We start from the raw sequence: 23,766 nt of genomic DNA, 5'->3' as shown, positions 1-23,766 counted from the left end.
TCAGGGTCTGGATGCAGCCTCAGCCAGGAGATGGGAGGGGCTACGGTTAGGCTGCAGGGGGGTGGGAGAAAGAGAGAGAAAGGGCCCACACTGGCATGGCCAGGGAAGGGAGAAAGGGCCTGGGCTGGTGTAGCCCCAACCCTTCTCTCCCTGGTGGTGGTGGTGGGAGGGGAGTGTGGGGCCTGGCGAGGCCTTGGAGCGGCTCCCCTCCTGCCCCGCTTGGAGACTGGGGGAGAAAACTGGGGTAGTGCAACTCTGGCAGTGGGCAGGGCAGGGGAAAGGAGGATGAGAGGCCGGGGCTGGTGTGGCGGCTGGGGGGAGAGCCAGGTCCACCTACTCCCACAGATGAGGGGTTGGAAAGCATAGTGAGCAGGGGGCACTACACCCAAGTCTTTATTAAAAAAGCTTTATTTGTAATCGCACCCAGCTTCCACTAGATGTCTCCCATTGCTGACAGTAGACAGATATTCATCCAGACCCTTTAGAATGCTAAGGAAGATGCTAAATTTGGCAAGAAGACGACCACCCATCTGCTCTATTTTTAGAAAGAGATTAAAGCAGTAGTTTAGAACATGGACGTTATCCAGAAATCCAAAATATGACAAATTTAGTAAAAGTAAGGAAGAATACAAATGAACTGCATGGTAATCTAGAATATAAGCAAGAGCTTTAAGAACATTAAGATAGATGTATAGTGTTGCTTGTCTCAAGTGGTCATTAGAGAGATGACAGTACTATAGGAAGCATTTAAAGGTGATAAACAGTTCTGCAGTATGTCCCTTTAAACCAGTTTATACTGAACTATGATCAGAGTGAACTCACTATTAGGGCTCAATGGGTTTTTAAAAACAGGTTTAAGAAGTTCTGAATATACAAGTTAGGGATGTTAAAATGAATTTAAGTAATTGAAAATAAGTAAGTGGTTACACAGTGATACAGAGGCAGCAGTGCTGGGGAGGGGGATGCAAGATGGGTTCCCCAGGAGCTGGTGCGCATACCAGCCTGCATATACTGGCCCCCGCCTACCCCTCCACAATGCTGCCTCTTTATACAGGCTCCCTGGATGCCCGTGTGCATGGGGAATCGCCTTTTAAGTCAGCTCCCCACACGTACAGGGAGCTACATGTAATTGTTCAAGTTAACCAATGAGCCTAGGCTCATTGGTTAACCTTGTTCATGGTTACACTGTCACATCCCTAGTACAAATCACATTATTTCCTCTCCCTTTTAAAAAAAAGTTATGTTTAATTTCAAACATGAGAAATTTCTTACCGCCTATATTTGTCTGAGGGAGCCATGCACAGTGCTCTCCAAATGTAACATGACTGGTTACTCTCTACAACCACCACATTGACCAGGTCACGTTTACGAGGCGAATAACAATCAGGAAGTCTCAGAGAATCCAGAGTGAAAAAAATATTGTCATCTACTACACCAATTCTTCCACAAACACTGGAAATACGAACCTGTAACATTTATACACAAAGTCTTATTTAATGTCAGATGCTTAATTTGCTGAGGCAAGAACTTTTAAAATAACCACCACAGAATATGTACGTGAAATACACTTATAATTGAAGAAAACAATCCCAGGCATTTCACAATGTCTATAAATTTGGTATGCAATATTTCTATGAAAAAGGATAAAACAGAAATCACCAAAGGGTTTCCTTAAATTTAAGAAGTAACCAAACACGATTAAATGTGCAGGGTAAAAATCATGTTTTAATTATATGCAACAGTACATTTATGGTTGGTTATTGAGCTTCCAGATACCATAGTCAAAGAGCTCCATCACCCTTCCATGGAAGGAATGGAAATGAGAGAACTGTACAAACAAAAGTTTTTCACCAATATGGTGTTTTAATTGAACACCACAACTGATTTAACACCTGAAAACTTATTTCTAAACGTACTGGATATGTGATGACTCAAGGAAAAACCACATTTTCTCTCTCTCTCACACACACACAGGGCCCGATTACAATCCAAAGTGATCGTAAGTAGGGATGTTAGCTATCAGTTAACTGAATAGTCGAGTAACCACATTAAATATTTACGGTTACTCAACTAGTCTACAGTACCTGGAGGTGGGGCCAGCAGTACAATCTGGCCCCACTCCTGGGGAGCCCCCTGCCACTCTGAACTGCTGTCTCTGTATCAAAGGCAGCAACGTGGGGTGCCAGGCAGAAGCCTGTCTGAGGGGAGCTGGGACCCCCCCCTCCCAGACAAGGGTTGCTGCTGCAAAGCAGCTTCTACTCGAGGAGAGCCTGGGCCCTCCGTGAGCAGAGGCTGCTTCTTGGCAGCCTCCACTTGTCCCCACATCTCACGCTGTTGCCTCTGATAGGAGATGGCAGGGAGGAGAGGCAGTACCATGGAGCTGGTGTTGAGGGAGAGCCATCTTAAAAGTCCGTTTCCCCCCAGCACCAGCTCCCCCCCCCCCCACCTTGCTGCCTCTGAGGGGGGGGTGGAATGCAAGTTGTTGAGAAGATTAACTGGTAAGTCTAGGCTTCTCAGTTACTTAACTACCTGCAAACATCCCTAATTGGAAGACAAAGCAAACTTAACAATAACTGCCGCCATTAAATAATGATATTCATTAGCTGCAGATCAAGTGTATATAAATATAGACATTTGAATTATGAGGTCTGTGTACAGACAGTATGATTTGGGTTTTTGTTACCTTCTCAACACGTGACTGGTAGCTAAAAATCATAAAAGCCAACCAATCCCATACAAAATTTGTTTCAGAAATAATCCCATATCAACTCATGAACATTAGAATGAACTTAATTTTCTTTTATTTCTCAGATGGAAACGTGACAAGTCTATTCAATCTTGGGTTTTACAAAGTATTATTCATTCCCCCCACTTTATCAAATATAAAACAGTAACTTATTAGGAAAATACAATATATTGCATGAGGTTATGTATCATAACCCTTTGGTCTCTGTGTATGCAAAGCTGTCTATCAAAATAACGATATGTATTAGTCTAGAAGATGCACACACAAGCTTTGAAGTACATGCACATCTGAAAGCACTGATAGATCTTATGCCTACAATGTACACATTTCAAGCTATTAGATAATGGCTTCAAATGATAAAGATAAAAAGCTTTATTTTGAGGTTAGATATTTTCTTAAACTCAAAGGTGGTCCTATGTTTTGAGTTCTCATTCTGCAGCAAGCAATGTTGAATTCTGTTGAAAGTATTAATCTACTGCATACTTCCTTCCATTTCATCTGTCCACAATAAATCCTGATATTTACTCAGAAAAATTAATAGTTTGCTCCAATTTTCAGCTGTTAAAAAAAAACCCCAAAATCAAAAGGCACTACCAATAGCCCTGGTTGTTCTCCTTCCTCTGGCCCAGAGATTGCGAATGGTGGTATGTTAATGTCTTTGTTGGCCTGCTTCTTTCCTTGGCACCAGTGCCAGAAGACTCCAGTTAAGGTACTAGGGCCCAATTGGGGCTGTAAAGCTGCCTGCATAAAAATAATGCAGTGACTGCTCTCTCTACCTTATTGCCATCTGCATGAATTGCCTGTAGATTTTGCAGTGATTTCTGTTGACCCTCACCAAAACACTTCAGACAGCAGGAATGTGGGACACTCAGGCATGCACTTGGCACACAACAGGCAAGCCTTGAAACCCGGAAAAATGAGGCATGCCCCAGGGATGGCTTCAGCAGATGGGAGGAGGCGCCCTAACTTAACCTAACTGACCTAAATACTAAAGAACTAACTGCAAGTAACATAACTATCTACAAGTATACAACAAATATACACAATAAATGGAGAATCACTGATCTACTTGCAAATCAAGAATTGAGTGCAGGGAAGTTCCAGCTACCATCATTGGCAATAAGAAGGAAGTGAGGAGGGGGCAGGTCAGCAGGGCCCTATATTGGGCACCATTTCAGTGCTACTCCAGGGGACAGCCACACTGACACTATAGTTAGCTGCTAGGAGAAAAATCTTCTGGCTACTGTGCGCATGCACATGACTGATCAGAATGCACATGAACAGGCTCTCGAAGAAGAAATATTCCTCTGCCAAACACCAAGAGCAACATTTAAAATACATACTTTGTCCACTCGCTTATATCTCAGTGGCTTCACAGAAATTGCTTCACTGCTCCATGTTGTTGGATTAATAAAATATTCAGCTTGCACCCAGTCACCTTTACAAGGTTCAAAGCCTACAAAAAGCAGTGAAATTTTTTCAAGTTTTTTGTCATAAAAAGATACTAAGGCAACTTTGTGAAAGTTGTATAAGAAGGCCTTCTTATTTAATATAACTTAAAGAACTTTAAAGTTATGTGCTAAAATTTATCGAAAATACGATAATTAACAAGGCTATATATTGAGTGTAACGTACAACAGGGGATAAAGTTAAACGCTGAAATTCACTGTAACTTTATTTTGTGTGTTCTCCAAAAAGCAGTCCCATGAATACCCACCGTGTTGCCTAATGGACCTGCAATATGCTGAGACTTCACTCTGAATGCACCAGCTTTTGACAGGTCAGATAGGAATAAAATTCACAAACTACACTTGCTAGGGATAAGCCTTTGTCTTTAATACTTAACACAGTTTAAGGAGTACTATTCTGAAGATACAGAAACGTCAACCAAAGAAGTGGGTTCTGCTCATGGAAGCTAATACTATATATTTGTTAGTTTCGAAGGTGCCACAGGACTACTCATTTTTAAATAATTGTTTTAGAAATGTCAACCATCACCTGACAGTAAATTCTGCACAAGCAACCACCTACACCTTGGTCACTGAAGTCAGTATAGATATACCGAAGTGCAAGTGTCTACCCAAGTGGCTTTGGATATCCTACCATAATTTGTGGAGACATATTCACTGCTCAGGCTTTCACGTCAGTCAGCAGTATGAAGCCTATGGAAAGCTGGCTAAAAAGAGGGTTTTAAAGCTTGTTTTTTAAAAAAGGTACTGAATTTTATGAAGCACGTGAAATAGGATTTTTAACAAGTTAATTGCAGCAAACAATTAAGGTGAGTTAAAATGTAATTTTAAAATTTGAGAACTTTTGAATGGTTAGCAACAGTGAAGAGACTTATACTTGAACTGTGAACATTTGCTATCACTGATAGGGGAACTGTTTAAAGCCAAAATCATCAAACTCAGCCTATGACTACACTAGAGAACTAGCAGCTGTTCTACGGTAAGCTCTCTAGCATAGCTGCTCTAAGACAACAGAGGAACACTGTTAGCTTAATCAGTCCAGTCCTCCCCCACTGAGAGTGGTAGATATGCTGGCAAGAGAAGCTCTCCCACTGCAGCAAGCACTAATATGGACAATGCTCAGTTGACATAAGTTATGACACACAAGGGGTCAGCTATTTCACACCCCTGAACAACATAATTTATGCTGACTTAAGCTGTAGGATAGCTAAAACTTCATATACTTAATACTTTCACTTGTGTTACAGTTTTATTTCCACTCAACAGCAAATTTCAGGAGTCTCTGTGGCAAAACAAAGATGAAAAGACTTTGGACTACACTTAGCTGTTGTGAATTTAGCTAAATCTTATCCATTCAAATAAACCAAAATAATAATTTAAAATAATGTATATCTAAAAAAGTTTAAAATTACAGGAGTGCAAAATGGCAATTGAAACAGATAAATTTTACATTTAATACAATAACTAGAAACTTGAACAGTTGCATTCCCTCAGGAAGTAGCTTGAAGAGTGTAAAACCCTGCCTGAAAATGGGTTTAAAAGTGAAATCTGTGTCCACTTTGGATCAGTTAGGAGTCACCCTTTTTATATAACATGTTTTTTAAGTGTCACTAATTTCTCTATAGTTAGAGAGTAGGCCGTTAGCTGTAAGAGGAAATTGTTACATACAGCATACTTTGAATAAATGTAACTTAGAGGGCAGTTTACAAGACTCAAATATTTAAAAAAATAGCTGTCCTTCATTCATTACTCTAATAAGGATTCACTGATGTTTAAAATATATTTTTTTGTAACGTGCACTAGACATTTAACACACAAGACTTTCTAGAAGTGTTAACATGGTCAAGATTTCCCACCTCCATCCAGTCATACCTTCACAAACCTGGTCCATGGAGAAAGAAGTGGTCTGATTAATATAGCCACCATTCTTAGTAAGAGATGTAATATTACCAATTAACATTTTAGTATTTAATTCGGAAGAGTCATACGCAGGACTGCTATAGTTTTCCCATTTGTCAGAGACAGCTTCTACCTAAAGAATGCAAAAATACAATATTCCCATAGTCTATTAAGTTAACAGCAAAGTTAAAGATACACAAGCTATCCCAAGGACCATATTTAAATTATTTTAAGCTACAATTTATAACCAAGACCACTACAGGCAGTCCCCGGGTTACGTACAAGACAGGGACTGTAGGTTTGTTCTTAAGTTGAATTTGTATGTAAGTCGGAACTGGCATCCAGATTCCGCCACTGCTGAAACTGACCAGCGGCTGACTACAGGAAGCCGGAGGCAGAGTTGCTCTGCCCTGGGCTTCCTGGAATCAGCCGCTGATCAGTTTCAGCAGCGGCTGACTTGGGGACCCTGAGGCAGAGCAGCTCGGGTGCTGCCGGCTTGGTCCAGTAGCACCGAGGAGCGGCGCTGCGGGACCAACCCAGCAGCGCCCCAGCTGCTCTACCCCAGGCAGCGAGAAAAGCCTGGTCTGCTGGGGAGGAGGGGGGGGGGGGAAGGGAGACGCACACTAGCTGCACCCCCCTCCAGCAGACCAGGGAGACGTGGGTGGTGGGACCGCCGAGACGCGCCGCGGTCCCGCCCGCATCCTCTGCAGCTTTGCTCTGCGTCTCCCTGGTCTGCTGGGGGGGGGCTCCCCCCAGCAGACCAGGGAGACGGGGAGCAAAGCCTCGGAGGACGCCGGCAGTGGGACAGCCGCGGCACGTCTGGGCTGTCCCGCTGCCTGCGTGCTCCGGGGCTTTGCTCCACATCTCCCTGGTCTGCTGGGGGGGGAAGCCCCCCCAGCAGACCAGGGAGACGCGGAGCAGCTTTTCTCGCCCTGGAGGACGTGGGCGGCGGGACCGCGGCACATCTGGGCGTCCTGCCACTCACGTCCTCTGGGGCGAGAAAAGCCCCGTTTGTAACTGCAGATCCGACATAAGTCGGATCCGCGTAACTTGGGGACTGCCTGTATTTACTTAGTTGTCAAATACTCATGCCTATTACCCCGCTTTCTCAAAAAAGGTAAAAATACTATGAAAATAAAAGAATCACGAGCAGTAATAATGACAAAGGTAGCAAGGAACTACACAGTCAAACTTTCGTTTCAATCAGTTGTTCCAATTCTGATAGATTAAAACACAATAATAATAAATATCAACTTTTCAATCTGCTTTGCCTATCTCATTTTAAGATGAAGGCAGTATCTTATAGGTCTTGTGGCAGGTTGGGAGAAAATTTTCATACACTTATCAATTCTGCACAAAAAGATGACTGGCTAGCAAATGCAAGAATTTTCAATCAGTTTATATACTATACAAAGTTTTTAAATAGACAATCAAGTGACAATTAGTAATTTTAAATTAATAGGGTTTTTATCTCTGTGTTTTAAAAATGTACTCTTCCATTTTATTAAGCGGGTAAAAAGCTTCATCTCAGTGTTTGCAGAATGTCAGCTTGAGAAGTGACATGTAAACACCACCAGACTCCTGCTTTGCTAGAAGAAACAAATACAATAGACTTCTTAGCTGCCTGACGCTGTAACAATTCCTTAATTACTTGGGAAGCTTAGGGTTGAGTTAAGAATCACTGGCCTTAAAGAAACCCTCCCTACAAGGAAGTACTACCGCTGGTGGTCCATGTCCTTGCTTCCAAGGAGTCACCATCACTAGACTGAAGTCCTCACTAGTCACTGATATATTAAGGGAGTTCCGTTTGCTGAAGGTGGCCTCCAGCACTCCTAAACCCCCTTCTCACCTCAAGAGTAACATGATGATCTCAAGATCATCTCCTCTGAAGTGGATTTGCCCACAAATGCTCATGATACTATACATCTGTTAGACTAAGGTGCTATATGACTACTTATTCTTTTTAAAAAGTAACAGATTAACAGGGCTACCCCTCAGACTGAAGAGTTTAATAGTTACTGTCGTCAATGGCTGGGAAGCTCCTTAAACTCCCAAGCAGCAGATTTGAAGGAAAAAAATCAGCTATTTTCTGAAGGGTTATAGGACCATATCTAAAAAGTAATTTACTTAAAAAATATTTAACTTGACAGTGTCCCTTGAAAAGGCTGATTGGTGCTACCAATAAAGCCACAAATAAGATGCTTAATTGTTCAGCAACAGGATATGCTAGGAAGTAAAGTGCGAAGAGACAACAATCCAGTTCCCCCCAGCACCCTCTCTGCAGGTGGGGGTGGGTGGCAGAAGCACAGTGGGGAAAACAGAACTTCAGCCTTTGAAATGTAGCAAGAGCCCAGGAGACTGCTCGGTCCCAGCTCATGCTAAATCCAGTAGTCCCTGATCGTGGTAGCCAGAGCAGCCCCTGGCTGTGGCAAACAGAGGGTGCTCCAGCACCAGTCTGTTTGGAGCGAACAGGACTGATGGACTTGGCAACAAGCCAGGATCGAGCAGTCCCGGCTTGCACTGGTCTGGGATGCTGTGACTCTGCCTTTTAAAATGTAGTAAGAACCAGCAGCTCTTACTACATTTAAAACACAGAACAGCAGTGAGGATGGATCACGGAGCTGGTACAAGCCAGGACTGCTTAGTTCCGGCTTGAGCCGGCTCCTGGATCTACCCCCACTGTGGATCTGCAGAGTGGTCCTATCGACTAATTGTATAGTTATAGTCAATACAAATTGTACTGACTATACAATTAGTTAGCTAACCACAATTTAGCATCCTTAAAAGGAAGCTCAGAATACAAAATGCTAGACCAAGTAAAATACTCATGTCTTACCCGAATCGCCTTCAATCCATTAGATGTTTCATCTTCTTCAACAATAGCAATGACTTTCTGTCCAACATTCAGTGGTTCACCACTCAACACAACATCATTTGTGAAGCAAATTAAGTCATCTATCATCCCATAATCATGGCAAAATCTTGTCACTACTCCTTGCATAGATTTTAACTCTCTATCATCTGAAAGAGGGAAAATATGTTTAGAAATTAGTTTAAAAACAAAACTGTTTCCATGAAAATATATAACGATGGTGGTAGTCACAAATGATGTAAAGGAAACAATTCCTAATTGTGTATGGAACAAAAATATCACCACACTGAGAACCTGAGAAATGTATTTTCAATGTCTAAGTTGTAAGGAATGTAAACACTAATCAATCAATCAATATAAATTATATACAAAACTGATTCAGAAAAATACTTTTATTAATCTAAAAGTAGGTGTCATTGGTTTTCAATCTTTTCAGACCACTCTATTCCTTTCAGGAGTCTGATTTTTTTTTTTTGCATGCGTTCAAGTTGCACCTCACTTAACTTGTTTACAAAAATCAGACAAAAATACAAAAAAGTGCCACTTAGGGTACTTCTACACTGCACACTTATTTCAGAATTTCTGGAGGAAATACTCCAATATAGCACATAGAAATACTACAGGGATGCCTCAACATTAGTTTGAGGCAGACTCCCCTAATGTGGACGCACTACCTTGATTTAGAGCCACAGGAGGCACTGGGGAGTAATTACTTAGAAAGGCCCTGGTGAGGAACTATTTCAAAATAGTGGTAGTGTGGACACTCCACTCCTACTATTTTGAAATAGCTATTTTGGAAGGGGAGTTATTCCTCATGGAATGAAGTTTAAAGAAATCAGGAAAAGCCATCCTCTATTTCTTATTTATTCAGAAAACGGAATTGCTGTGCAGACACTCACATTGTTATTTTGGAATAACGGCCATTATTCCAAAATAACACTGCTGTGTAGATGCACCCTAACTGAAAAGACACTTTATAATTCATGGTATAAATGATTAATATAAAATACTGTACTTACATTTCCATGTAGAGCATATAGACCAGTATAAACAAGTCATGACAAAATGTTTGTTTGTACTGACTTTACTAATGCTTTTTGTGTTGCCTGTTATAAAAATTGATAATTATCTAGAAGAGTTGATGTACCTCCTAGAAGACCTCTACATACATAGGTTTCCCTGGTTGAGAACCACCGATCTAAGGTACTCCTGTAGGTGAACAAATTTGTTTCAGATAAGGGCTCAGCTAATGATACACCTCTGGAAAAACTAATAGCCCTGATAGTGGTATACAAAATGTAAACTTAACACCAAAGAAAAAATAGCTCTTTTTTTGCTGTTATTCTGAGTTTACTGAAACCCTAGTGTTATAGTTTAAGACTTAGGCCATGTCTTCATTATGAAGGAGGGTCTAGGGATTTTAAGAAGCAGGTAATTTGCTAATTGTGTGATTGATAAAGATTCTAATTGACTACATGACTGGTTGATAAAGGAAGGCTGCCCGACTCATTCTTGGCTTGCACCAGGTCCAACCGAGGCTGCTCCCACCGAGGCTCTGCATTTTAAATGTATTAAGAGCTAGGCTGCCTGCCCACCTGGGTCTTAATACATTTAAACTGCTGTGCCAGGTAGGTCCCGGACCTGATGCGAGACAGAACCAAGTAAGGCTGCCTGCCCAGCCTGAGCAGCTTCTGTCTGCGGCCGCCCAGCCTTCCCTTTCAAGCTGGCTTTTGAAATTGGCTGGCAATAATAATGAAATTGGCCGACTTCGAGATCCATTAATGAGTGCCCAGGCAAGTTAAAGTGTTCCCTAACAGGTTTCTGTGTGTTATCTTTTCGAATAACTAATTTGTGTCCATTATTCCTCTCTCCTAGAGACTCTCCAGTTTGGCCAATATACATGGCAAAGGGGCACTTCCAGACAATTTCAAAAAACAGCTTGAAAGGGAAGCCGCAGAGCTTAATTTCATTTACATGTTTGATACCTACAATAGAGATTTAAACAAAGACCTTAACTGGATTACCCACTTCATTCCACATCCTAAAGACATAAAATTATAACAGTTACATGGTTATATGCACTGCAGGATCTGCAGCGTAAAGCTTAAATAAGCTTTATGCTGCAGAGCCTACAGCAAAGCCTCCCAGGAGCAGGACCAGCAGGGGCTGCTGCTGACCCCGCTCCATGAAGGAGGACCCTGAGGCATGCCCCACTCCTGGGGACGCTTCACTGTGGGCTCTGCAGCTGGTCTTGCACCTGGGGACGCAGCATGTAACCTGTGTGTGTGGGGAGAGTTAACCTTCTACATCTTACAGACCACTAGGCACTGCCACCATCCTAACACTAGACAAGCATCCCAACAAAAAGAACTAGTCTTTGTGCTGCTACCGCAGCAAGCTGACTTTCAGCAGACATGCCATGCCTTTGTTGACCTGTATTTTGAAACAAAGTACACAACAGTTACTCGGTTAGGAACAAGTCCCCTTCTCTCTGCTGTCCCCCTCCCCGACAAGTCCTGCCCCTAACTAGTTCAGAGTAAGGGACAGGACTGCCCTGCCCACACCACAATGCACAGCTTGCATCAAACGGCACAGGCTGGCCACGCTCAGCTGTGACTAGCCACAGGGACCACTGCCCCCAGAGGGAGGCAAGGGGCACAGGCGATCCAGGCAGAAGCATCGCTCCCAGAGGAGCTGGCCTCCCGGGCCCGCGGCTATTAAAGACCGGGGAGCTACCTGTGCCCGCCAGCCGCTTCTCTCCTAGCCCGTCCCTGTCTGCCCGCCTCCAGAAGTAGGCCAGGGCTCTGGACAGGAGGTGCAGCATGCTCAGCCCTAGCTGGGCCGCGAGCGCTCTGCCCGCCCGCACTAACTGCGCGCTGCCATCGCTTCGCAGGAGCCTGGAAGCTTCGATGGAACCTTCACGCCCCGCACGTCACACCCGTTCTACTCACGGGCTTCCGTCACAGCCTCCCTGCAGCCAGTGGCGTCGCTCTCCCGCACTGTTTTCTCCGCCCACGTGAGCGCGGCGGTGCTTCGTGAGGCAGGGGGTGGGGCTAAGCGCCAGACCGTGCGCAGGCGCAGATATGGGTTGGTGATAAGGCCGTTGGGGTCTGCGCGCGGTCTAACGGCCGTGCTTTCTCAAAGCAGCCGCGGCTGCGGTGTAAGTCCCGAGGTCACGTGTAGGGCAGCCCCGCCCGTGGCACACAGAGCACTGGGTAGGAGGGTTGTTCCCAGCTCCATCCTACTTCTGAAGTTGGGGGTGTTCCTCCTTCGGGCCCGGGGACCCACCGCCTCTGAATAAGCCACTGTGGCCTTGGCCTGCTTGGGGGTGCCCGATCAGAGCAGGAGGCCAAGCCATGGGGTGATGCACGCGGGGGAGAGGGGAACCTGCCAGTGGGTGTTGACAAGCAGCATCTGTGTGCACTTGACTCACAAGGACCATTGCTGATCGCAGGTGTGATAAGCCCTCCTTGCAGGACGCTCAGCTGATGCAGGCCCACTGATGTACATGGAAGGGGTGGCCCTGACCTACAAGGCACCGGTATAGCTAGTGCATAGACACATAGAGTAGCACAGTACTGAAGATGGAGCCAAACTCAGGCCTGGCCTTCTGCCATCACAGATGTGGACTAATTTTGGAGAAAGCACACAGCAAAGATAACCTAGAATGCATCTTTAGGTCTGCCTCGAGGACTCCGAAAGGCATTACTCTGTACAGTTGTTCCATAATTTTGGACTGTGCTTGGGTTGATAACTTTCTAATTACACAAAACCAAACACCTTTGTCCTGCTCCTTCACAGGGTCTTGGCTCTGCTCCCTCCATTCCCCTTTCCTCCCTGAACTCCTGCACCCCTACATTCCCAGTCCCCTGCCATAACAGTCTGCACTCCACACACCCCAACCCTGTGCCCTGAGCACATCATAAACCCAAACATCCTGCCCTGAGCCCCTCAGACTTCCCAACCCAGACTCCTGCAATCCCCAGCCCCCTGCCGAAAGATTGACAGAAGACAGCCTGAATGTGTGCATTTGACCAATAATGATGTAAACTTCAAATAAATGCACGAAAAGATGCAGCAGTAGAAGTCCCATTAAATAAAGTGTGTGAGTACAATGTTTCATTTATGCTATTATTAATCATTAAATCAACTATCAATAATACAGTAAAACTCCATTGGTCCAGCATCCAATGCTCCGGCACTCCTGATGATCCGGCACCATTGGGAACCTGGAAGTGCTCGGGCAGCTGGACAATTGGAGCTGCTCTGCCCCGGGCTTCCCGGAATCAGCCGCTGGTCAGTTTCAGCAGCGGCTGAATCGGGGATGCCTGGGGCAGATCAGCTGGGGTGCTGCCGGGTTGGTCCCGCAGCGCCGAGGTGCGGCGCTGTGGGACCAACCCGGCAGCACCCCAGCTGCTCTGTCCCAGGCGTCCCCAAGAGAAGCTGGGGTGCTGCCAGGTTGGTCTCACAGCACCGAGGGGCAGCGCTACTGGACCAACCCGGCAGCACCCCAGCTACTCTGCCGCAGGTTTCCCTGATTTAGCCGCTGCTGAAACTGACCAGCAGCGGCTGAATCGGGGACGCCTGGGGCAGAGCTGGACTATTGGAAGGGGGGGGCTATGAGAGATCTGGGGTGGCATCTCCCCTCACCCCACCCCAGGCCCCTCATAGCCACCCCTTTCTGATAGTCCGGCATATCTGATAATCCGGCACTCCCTGGGTCCTAAAAGTGCCGGATTATCGGAAGTTTACTGTATTAAGTTTATATTTTCAGACATGCAAGGGGGCATTCTATTACAGGTCTTTGTTGACCAATTGTTCTGAACTTTGTTGTAGTTTGGCTCTTTGGTTTGAAAAGGTTGCCAGCCCCTGTTTTAAACTGAACATTTTAAATCTGATTTATGAGGAAAAAGATGTATTTTCCTTCCTTGCTTCCCTTTCAGCCTATGTAATCTAAAATAGGAGCTGTAATGACTTGAGGGGAAATGTAATTTTAATGAAACAGCTTATAATATTTTTAGCAGTTCCTTTAGTTCAGTATCTTGAGTTTCTGTTACGTATTTTGTCCAGTCTTTCTTCTTACACTGTCAGCAAACTCTATGGTATTTTGACACCATGGTGAATTGCACCACAGAAACTAAAGGTGCTTTTGCGGAAAAGCGTCCTGCCAATCTAGACATGCTTTTCCAAAAATGCTTTTAACGGAAAACTTTTCCGTTAAAAGCGTTTCTGGTAAATCATGCCGGTGTAGATGTAGCCAGTATATTTATTGTCATTATGTGTATTAAAGGAAGACTAATATGCATATACAATAAAGAAAGGTATTCGTATAAATGATCATTTGGCAAGCATGAATGTATTTCAAAGGGGAAAATAATTAGGGATGTGAAGGTTTAACCAGTGAGTCTGGAGTAGCTCCGCACCTGCTGCGGACAGGGGGCTGCTCCACCTCTGGGGAGTGAGGGGGTGCTGCTGACAGGGCAACCTCTGTCTACAGCGGGCTCAGGTGCCCTGCAGGCAGGGGCTGCTCCAGCATCCCACAGAGCAGTCTCTGTCTGTGGCAAGCTAGGGCACCCCACAGGCAGGAGCTCTTCTGACTGGGATGATGGAACAGCCCCTGCCTCTGGGGAGCCCTGGCGAGCTGCAGGCAGGGGCTGCTCCGGAAACCTGGCAAGTACAGCCCTTGCTTGTGGCGGTGGTGGGCACAGACAGGAGCTGCTTTGGCTCAGCTGGAGATGCCCCTGCCTACAGCATGGGGTGGAGGAGGTGTTCTGCCAGAGCCGGGAGCGCATCCCCCCCTTTAATCTGTTAACCGGTTAAAGAGTATGTTTAACTGGTTAGCCAATTAAATGGGATTTTACATCCCTAAAATAAATAACAGTTTTGTACCTATGCAAATATTAAGTAAATACAAGATCCTAGCTTGCCTCTCATAGAGGGAAATACAATTGGGCATAGTGAAGGAGAAAAACTGTATTTGAGTGGTATTATGACGCTTTGTCCAGGGCAAATAATTCACTGTCTTGCAAAGAAAAAGCAGGAGTTGGAGGATTTGACTCAGCTTCTTTGGTCCCAAGAGATTCAGCTAGGTATTTTTTAATGCATTTTACAGTAACATTTAGATAATCTTAGCTTAAATTGATGTAAGTATTTAAATGAATTAAAACTGATATAAGACCTTAGATAGTTATGAATATAACAAAAATTCATACACAAAAGCTTATTCAGAAGGCACAACTGGAGAAATGAACTGGGTGTTTGGATGCAAATTAATAGGTTGCATTCAGGGAAAGTTTATTAGAAATAGAATTAACTCTAACTCCATGCTGTCTCAAACCCTCCAGATGGGAGGCGGAGTAATATAGAAAGTTCATGCTCAGAGATAAAGAGTACTGAAGAGGCTGATGCTTCATGAGATTTCAGCTTCATTTCTCCATGGATCTTTACTACTGCTTCCTTAAGATATTTTCTCTTGAGGTTTAAAAAAAAAATTCTCAAGCCATTATGTCCTTTTCAGAGTTTTACTACAAGATGTTATGGTTGTAAAAAAGGTCAGAATTTCATCTAGATGCCTCTGGTAATTATTAGCATTACAAATATACTCGTTAGGGACATAAAATAAAAAAATATTGTTGACAGCACAAAATGTATTTTACACACATTGTATAGACCAAATGCTTCTATGAATTATACACACACGAGAGAATTATGCATATCATATTTTATCCCTATCACAATATAAATTATTTGAAGAATGATAAGTGCAAAAAGATTTTGAAGTATGACTACTGTTGTTATACCAGAAGATAGACCAAAAACCTAATTTAAGCCTCCCTTCATTCAGAATAAATGTAAGAAACAATTAAGCACCTTTATGGAACCAAGCAGCTGAAACCTTAGGAGCTGCCACCCAAAACACCATCAGAGCCTTAGTAAAAGCAAAATCATGTGGCTCAAAGGGTTTCTCTGGAGACTGAGAGAGCAAATATAGTACCAGTTCATTGGTTTGGTAGAGAAGTACATGTCCATGAGAGAGAAAGAGATGAGGTAAAAACACTCAGAAGGACATAGAGATAGAGAAAAGAAGCCTCATAGAGAATCAGAGAAGCCCTGGTAACATAAACCATTTGAAAAAAAGCTGAGAGAAAAATTTTTTGGATAAAGTGCTGACTGAAAGAGGCTTGGAATTGAGAGGAATGGAATAATTTCCTGTTCGATTCCTAACTTGCTCAGGGAAAGAGGACTTTGTACAGTCTTTATAAATAAGCAGGATTACATCAAAGAAATTATCTTACTAACAGAAGCAACCTGTCAGTCCCACAGTATTTTATTGAGGATCACACTGTGCAATAATTATACATTTTATTAGTGAAACAAGACAGAGATAGTGGAAATATTTATACAGTGTTCTTCCTTGAACAAAAAGGAATACAGGATTAATTATTTAGTGCCAATTTGAGCTAAGCTTCATAGTATATCTTCAATGTAAACTATAGAAATCTATGAAACATGATGGATTGTTAAGTCTTTGGTCTGTTCAAAACAATTACCAAATTTTAACTTATTTGGATTTAATGTAATGTGTTGCACTTCCTCAGACCTTCTGAGGAATTAACCTGGACGAAGGGTGGGCTAGAGCAGTATTGCTTTTGGGGTTGTTTATTGGCACAGATTCTTAAGAGTTACGTAATACTCACACACATACATCACATTCATGCTGTTAGTTCGGAGGCAAGCAGCAAGTGCGGTGTAGATTACTTTTTATTTCACTGGTGGCTGGAGTGCTGGCCAGGCATCAGCTTCCCAGAGACTCGACCAGGATGTTCCTTGAGAAATGTCCCTTCAGATTGCAGGAGGCTTTACTTCTCTGGGCCGGTCCCAGGTTTCTGCTGTGATATTACATTTTGTCCAAGAAGGGGAAGAGTGATTTTCTGGCCACTTTTCAGTTAATTTATCTGCTTGCAGGGTCTTTGTCTGCCTTAAAAGGTCATGGATCCTAAACTGCCTTTTTGGTTGGGTATTTCTCATTCACACCTCATACACATTCCACACGTTACATACATATTCATAAGCAATATGGTTTCTAAACAAAATGGGGTCTCAAAGTTTTGAGTGCAAGAAGTTGCATTGTACTACAGATAGCATACCAAAGGCATGATAGAAAGCTTCACAAATTATTACTAAGAAAGCCAAGGTCAGGGAAGAAAGGAAGAGGAGTATGTCTGGTCAGCTAGACAACAGTGAAGAGGAGGGAACGGGGTCATGTCCGACCGGTTACATAATGGTGGCTGATATTCACTTTTATGTTGAAGAATTAAACATTTAATATTAGTACAAATTAAAAAGTGATGGCTCTTCTTAAGTTTTTGACACATACTCTCAAAGGTGCTATTTTAATATATAGGTTGAACCTCTCTAGTCCAGAATTCTCTGGTCCAGAGACACCTGTGGTCCATCATGATTTTAGTTAGCCAGATGTCCATTTTTCATAGGTGTGGCCAAGTTTCCTTCAGTCCTATAAAGTTTGTTTACAGCCACCAGTCATGGCTTTCACTGTTCTGTGCTGTTATTTAGCTCTAATTTACCCTAAATGTCTTCTAAAAGTCCATTAAGCAGTGGAAGTGTTGGTAATGCTGCTAGACAATATTGACCTCCTGCAATCCAGAAAATTCTCTTGTTCGGAAATGATAAGGTTCCAAGGGTGCCGGACTAGAGAGGTTCAACCTGTACTGTAATTTGAACTGTTTATTGGTTATAATGGGATTTTTAAGTGTGTACAAAAGTCCCTGTAATTGCTAGAAATGTAGCCGTGTTAGTCTGGTGTAGCTGAAGCAAAATACAGGACTATGTAGCACTTTAAAGACTAACAAGATGGTTTATCAGATGATGAGCTTTTGTGGGCCAGACCCACTTCCTCAGATCAAATAGTGGAAGAAAATAGTCACAACCATATACAGGCAGTCCCCGGGTTACGTACAAGATAGGGACTGTAGGTTTGTTCTTAAGTTGAATCTGTATGTAAGTCGGAACTGGCATCAGCTTCTGACTTACATACAGATTCAACTTAAGAAACCCAGGCGTCCCCAAGTCAGCTGCTGCTGAAACTGATCAGCGGCTGATTCCAGGAAGCCTGGGGCAGAGCAACTCTGCCTCGGGCTTCCTGTAGTCAGCCGCTGGTCAGTTTCAGCAGCGGCTGACTTGGGGACTCCTGGGGCAGAGCAGCTGGGGTGCTGCTGGGTTGCTCCAGTAGCACGGCTCCTCGGCGCTACTGGAGCAACCCAGCAGCACCCCAGCTGCTCTGCCTCAGGCGTCCTGATTCAGCCGCTGCTGAAACTGACCAGCAGCGGCTGAATCAGGACTCCTGGGGCAGAGCAGCTGGGGTGCTGCCGGGTTGGTCCGGAGCAGCGCTGCGGGACCAACCCGGCAGCCCCCAGATGCTCTACCCCAGGGGTAGGCAAGAAAAGCCTGGTCTGCTGGGGGGGGCACTAGCTGCAACCCCCCCCCCCCAGCAGACCAGGGAGACGGGGGTGGGGACGCCCAAGTCCTCCACGGCTTTGCTCCGTCTCCCTGGTCTGCTGAGCATGTGGGCAGCGGGAGAGTCCAGGCGCGCCGCGCTGTCCCACTGCTGGCGTGCTCCGAGGCTTTGCTCCCCATCTCCCTGGTCTGCTGGTCAGACCAGGGAGACGGGGAGCAAAGCCTTGGAGCACGCCCGCAGCGGGACAGCCCGGGCGCACTTGAGATGTCCCCCTGCGGGCGTGCTCCGCGGCTTTGCTCCCCGTCTCCCTGGTCTGCAGGGAGACGGGGAGCAAAGCCTTGGAGCACGCCTGCAGCGGGACAGCCCAGACGTGCCTGGGCTGTCCCGCCGCCGGCTTCCCCCGCGGCTTTGCAAAGCCTCGGGGGAAGCCGGTGGCGGGACAGCCCAGGCACGCCTGGGCTTCCCCGCAGCCCCAGCCCTCCGCGGCTTTGCAAAGCCGTGGGGGAAGCCGGCGGCGGGACAGCCCAGGCGCGCCTGGGCTGCCCAGCTGCCCGAGCCCCTCCGCGGCTTTGCTCCGCGTCTTCCTGGTCTGAGACGTTTGTCTAATGTACATAGCAGACAGACACTTTCGGCACATGATAGCATAAATTATATTTCTGGATGCGCAGGAATATGTGTTTTTGATCTTATAACTCACTTGGTTAGGTCCAATAATGGTATCAGCAGAGTGAATATGTGGACAAAGCTGGCAACGGGGTTTGTTGCAAGGGAAGGTACCAGGGTTGGTATTAGTGTGGTATGTCCTGTGGTTGTTGGTAAGAATCATCTTGAGGTTAGGTGGTTGTCTATAGGAGACTATGGGTCTGTCTCCCAGAGCCTCTTGGAGTTTGGTATCCTGTTCCAGTATAGGCTGTAGTTTATTGATAATGTATTGGATAGGTTTAAGTTGGGGGTTGTAGGTGATGACAAGTGGTGTTCTATTGTTGGTTTTCTTGGGTCTGTCTTGAAGCAGATGGTTTCTAGGTATTCGTCTGGCTCTCACAGACATTTACCCCCCCCCCCCCCCCGCATCCTCCTTCTGTTCTGAAATTTGATTTGTCCTTTTCATATGTGTTCCTTTTTTTAATTGTATCCTTTGGTATATATGGTTGTGACTATTTTCTTCCACTATTTGATCTGAGGATGTAGGTCTGGCCCACAAAAGTTCATCATCTAATAAACCATCTTGTTAGTCTTTAAAGTGCTACATAGTCTGGTATTTTGCCTGTAATTGCTGTAATTGTCATAATGCCAAAATCTTCAGGGTAAATGTCTTCCTGTATTTTTTTTTCATATCTCAAGAAGCAGAATAGATTCAGTTGGACCAGGACTATTGCATGCCATTGTTGCCTACTAAAACTTTAATTATATTTTTTGAGCACAACTGTTTTTTGGCTCCATGCTAATATAAGTCAGTTTTGCAAAACTTTATCTGAACATGATGAGAAAACAAGGATTTAGTCATTAAAACATTCACAACAATTATATAGGAAAGAGGTAATGCATTCTTCTTGACAGACACAGTTTCTGACATAATATATATTTGTTAAACTCCCTGCAGTGCAGAAACTTTTTCTCTTATTAACTTTCTTTTAAGAAAACACTATATTTTCAAAATTATTGTCTCCCATGTGAAATAAGAACCAAATCATGTGGAAAGAATTCTATGCAAAACATTATTATGGTAACATATATAACTTTGTTATATATATTATACATATTTCATGTAACTGTCAATTATAATAAGCACACTCATTTAGAAAAATATCAATTTTAAATGTTTTGCATACCTATGGGTTTGATTTGGAATCAGGCTTGTGAGAGTATTGTACAGACATCTTCCAGTGTATTCTCTTCATTAAAATTCAGGAGGCATTACTTGGTTCCCTGGCTTAACTGCAGTTTTTGCTGTGCTTTTGTTCCATATATGAATAGATGTTGTTGAAAGCCAAAGTGGAAAAGCAAACTTTTGAACGGCAGAATGAATCACTAAGCAGTGAGAAAATCGCAAAGTGTACAGACAGTTCTACTCACAAAACTATTTTAAACTGACAACTAACTTTTCAGTTTAAGGTAAGCACACAAATTTTTAACTGTTGAAAACTGTAGAATAAGTTATAATAATCTGCCTATTATTGACGTTATCAAAATGGATTGGAAAATAGAGACACAATCAAAAAAGAGCTCAATTAACAGACCTCATGATTGTTACTAGATATCATTTTTAAAAACAATTAATTATGTTATAACTCTGGTATTATGAATAAATGAGTCCATCTGAATCATTTTAAAGTCTAAATAAAACTTTTAGCTCTCCGAGGATGATACCTAAGGCCAAATTAAAATTAGGAAATTAACACTGTTAGAAAATCTTTACAGTCTCTTAGTAATGTTTAAAAGAAAAAAATAATTTTTAGATATATCTACAAAGTTTATACTTCAACCATTAAATGCTAATTTTCTTTGCCGAAAATCTTCTAAAGATTTTTTCTTAAATCCAATTATATGAAATTACACTGTAAACAAAAATGTCTTTTGGTCATACAAACTTTTATTTGTACTACAGCATTGTTGAATGTGGATGTAAGAAGTTCTCTACTTGTTGCAGAGAAGTTAATTAATAAGTACTATGAAGATGTAAACTGCTAAATATTAATTATTATTACTTTATTATTTTATTTATTACATTCTAACTGGATGAAGAGCTGTTTTATTGCTCATGTGCCTAAGGATGTAGAAAAACAAGATGACACATTTTGATATATACTTTTAGTTTGCATTTCATGATTTTTAAAAATTTACCTCTATAAAGTGTTATGACCAGGGAAGAAGGCTACAGAGAAGAATTTAATTATGACAGGATGCCAACATTGGAGCGTGGGAAGCAAGATAATGGAAATTATATATCAGATACCAAATCTAGTGACCTTCAGATATCAAAGAGACTTCATCCTTGTTTTAGTTACAGAACATGGATCTTTTCTTTGTTGATGGGGGTAAGTGCTTTAAACATACCAATTGCATTTCATATTACAAGGAAAGTCTTGATAACTGATATTTTTTTTCCTTTTGGGAATGTTAAACCTCTTCACTGATGGAGTTCTGGAGATGAAAATGTATAAATACAAAAATTCTGTGTTCTAACAGAACATATTTAGCAACTATAAATATGTTTTCTGGTTAAATACATCTTATTTGTAACTCTGTACAAGACAGTAATTTTATAATATGGGTGAATTTGACCAGTAGTGTTTGAACTTCATAATTTGAGAAAGTAAATGTGTTAGTGGCAAATATCAGGACATAGTCACTGTAAAAGAAATTAAACACATTTTAATACTAACCAGGTAGATCAAACGTTTCACACTTTCAGTATATATTTGATCCTTACATTAGTACAATGCTTGTTATAACAATTTTTTTGTTTTTAAAATATTCATAGAACATTTAATTGCCACATTCTCTTTTTATTAAAGAATGGAAAGATTGTTTCCTAAAAACTTTCAGTAATGAGAGCCATATCCTGCCATCCATGGGGTTTATGCAAATCTCGTATCAACTTAAATTGAACTTTCATGGATAGAATCCTGGAAAAACATGATCATGAAGGAGTATTGTAGGGGTCTTTAACGTCAAGACTAGTATTGACTAAGTAACATGAATGACTAGTCAACTATCCAATAAGCAAATGCTTATCGGATAGTCGACAGGCTAGTTGACTGGTTGCTTCCCTCTCCCCCCTTCTGCTGCCTCTGTCAGAAAGAGGCAGCGAGGGAGGGAGAGTGGAGGGGGGTGTTTCAAAGTGGTAGTGCTGCATGGAGCCTGGGCCAGACACCAGGCTTCGCATGGCGCTGCTGCTTTGAAACACTGTGTGCAGCATGGGGCCAGCTGGTGTGTCCCCATGGTATGCACCATTTCAAAGCGGCAGCGCTGCATGGATCCTGGGATCAGCTGGGGACACCCCAGCTGACTCCAGGCTCCATGCAGCTCTGCTGGTTTGAAGCACCACGTGCAGCCTGATGCTGGGTTCCCTGCAGCATTTCAAAGCTTCTTGAATCCCCTCCTGGCCCCGGGCTCCCTGCAGCGCTTTTGCCTTTGAAGGCGAAGCGCCCTATCGATTAATCGAATATTCAATGCAGATTGCATTGACTATATGATTAGTGAATTCATTGAAATTTAATATCCCTAGTATTGACTAAAAGAACAGACATGATAACTTTTAGAACTTATATTTCTGGGGTATTTTTGTTGATGTTTTGATGGTGGCCTTTGTGTTTTGTGGAATCACTTTTCAATGAGAGAAAATGTGATTATTTTAATTTTAGGATATTTATTTATTGGTTTTAATTCATTGTGTCAATTATCTTATTTTCATTTAGGTTCCTGACCTTTTTTTCTATTTCAGACAAATTAATTTGTTTAAAGAGATTGGAGTTTACTTGAAATAGCTCATTACATAAACAGAATGGGCAAAAGAAGAGATGGTTTTCTTTCCTTGGATTTTTTCAGCATGTTTTCAACAAGTCTAAGAAAATAATTTGCTGTGTCATTCTGGGGGGTAGTCCAGATCAGTGAAGGGTTGTGTCACTGCTTGCTCTGTAAATTTGGGTTCAGAATGCTTTGCTGTTGTGGCTCCCAAACTGGGACATACACAACTAGCTTTCTAATATACAAGTCACATGCTAAGTTTTTCTGTGCTAAATGCTTCTATGTGTTCTGATCTACAGCATTCTGTCTACAGCTGCATTCTGGCTTCCACCAGTCTTAGGATGTGTCTAGACTACATGGCTCCATTGACGGAGCCATGTATATTAGTTTATTCAGCGTAGTCAAAGAAGCGGGGATTTAAATAACCCCCGCTTCATTAAAATAAACATTGCCACCATGCTGTGCCAACAATCAGCTGATCCGGCACAGCGCGGCAGTCTAGATGTGGATCTCTCGGCTGGGGAAGACATAGAATTTGCACTCCCCTACATGCAAGTAACTCCACAAGGTAATAATGGGATATAAATGGGTCTACTGGGCCCATTAATCTTCTATGGTCTGAGTTCATTCCCACTGTGAGTGGGTGGCAGCAGCTCCCTTGCCCCTTCCTGCACTAGCCTAACACCTAACAAGGATTAAATCTAGCCCAGGGAGAGAGCTGAGACTGTGGAGCAAGAAGGTGAGGCAAATAGCAGCTAATTAGGGTCCAGCTGGGGCTATATAAATAGGGGCTCCTGGAAAGGAGACAGCATACTTTTGCTCCAACAGTGGAGCAGGA

General features: G+C 43.1%; 2 protein-coding genes across 10 annotated transcripts in view; one reads left to right on the top strand and one right to left on the bottom strand.

The window, feature by feature from the left end:
• The window catches only part of MOV10L1 (Mov10 like RNA helicase 1), a 108,238-nt gene that overhangs the window by 54,997 nt on the left and 29,475 nt on the right, over positions 1-23,766 (bottom strand). The window contains exons 1-6 of one of the 4 annotated variants that reach the window (XM_075928014.1): positions 11,938-11,952; positions 10,134-10,195; positions 8,951-9,135; positions 6,088-6,247; positions 4,090-4,202; positions 1,273-1,466 (exon numbers count right to left, since the gene is read on the bottom strand). In XM_075928014.1, the coding sequence (XP_075784129.1) occupies positions 1,273-1,466; positions 4,090-4,202; positions 6,088-6,247; positions 8,951-9,115 (632 nt within the window). In that variant the 5' untranslated portion in view covers positions 9,116-9,135; positions 10,134-10,195; positions 11,938-11,952. The other 3 variants (XM_075928007.1, XM_075927992.1, XM_075927999.1) reach the window with 3 other exon arrangements.
• MLC1 (modulator of VRAC current 1) overlaps positions 12,097-23,766 on the top strand; it is a 39,166-nt gene continuing 27,496 nt past the window's right edge. The window contains exons 1-4 of one of the 6 annotated variants that reach the window (XM_075928051.1): positions 12,130-12,201; positions 12,788-13,091; positions 20,436-20,573; positions 21,313-21,496. In XM_075928051.1, the coding sequence (XP_075784166.1) occupies positions 21,317-21,496 (180 nt within the window). In that variant the 5' untranslated portion in view covers positions 12,130-12,201; positions 12,788-13,091; positions 20,436-20,573; positions 21,313-21,316. Of the gene's footprint in view, positions 13,092-20,435; positions 20,574-21,312; positions 21,497-23,766 lie in introns of all 6 variants that reach the window. The other 5 variants (XM_075928045.1, XM_025184416.2, XM_006122628.4 and 2 more) reach the window with 5 other exon arrangements.

This window comes from Pelodiscus sinensis, chromosome 1, assembly GCF_049634645.1.
Source record: "Pelodiscus sinensis isolate JC-2024 chromosome 1, ASM4963464v1, whole genome shotgun sequence".
NCBI lineage: Eukaryota > Metazoa > Chordata > Testudines > Trionychidae > Pelodiscus > Pelodiscus sinensis.
The sequence above is the reverse complement of the archived record's forward strand: the minus strand, read 5'-3'. Positions and strand labels throughout refer to the sequence as shown.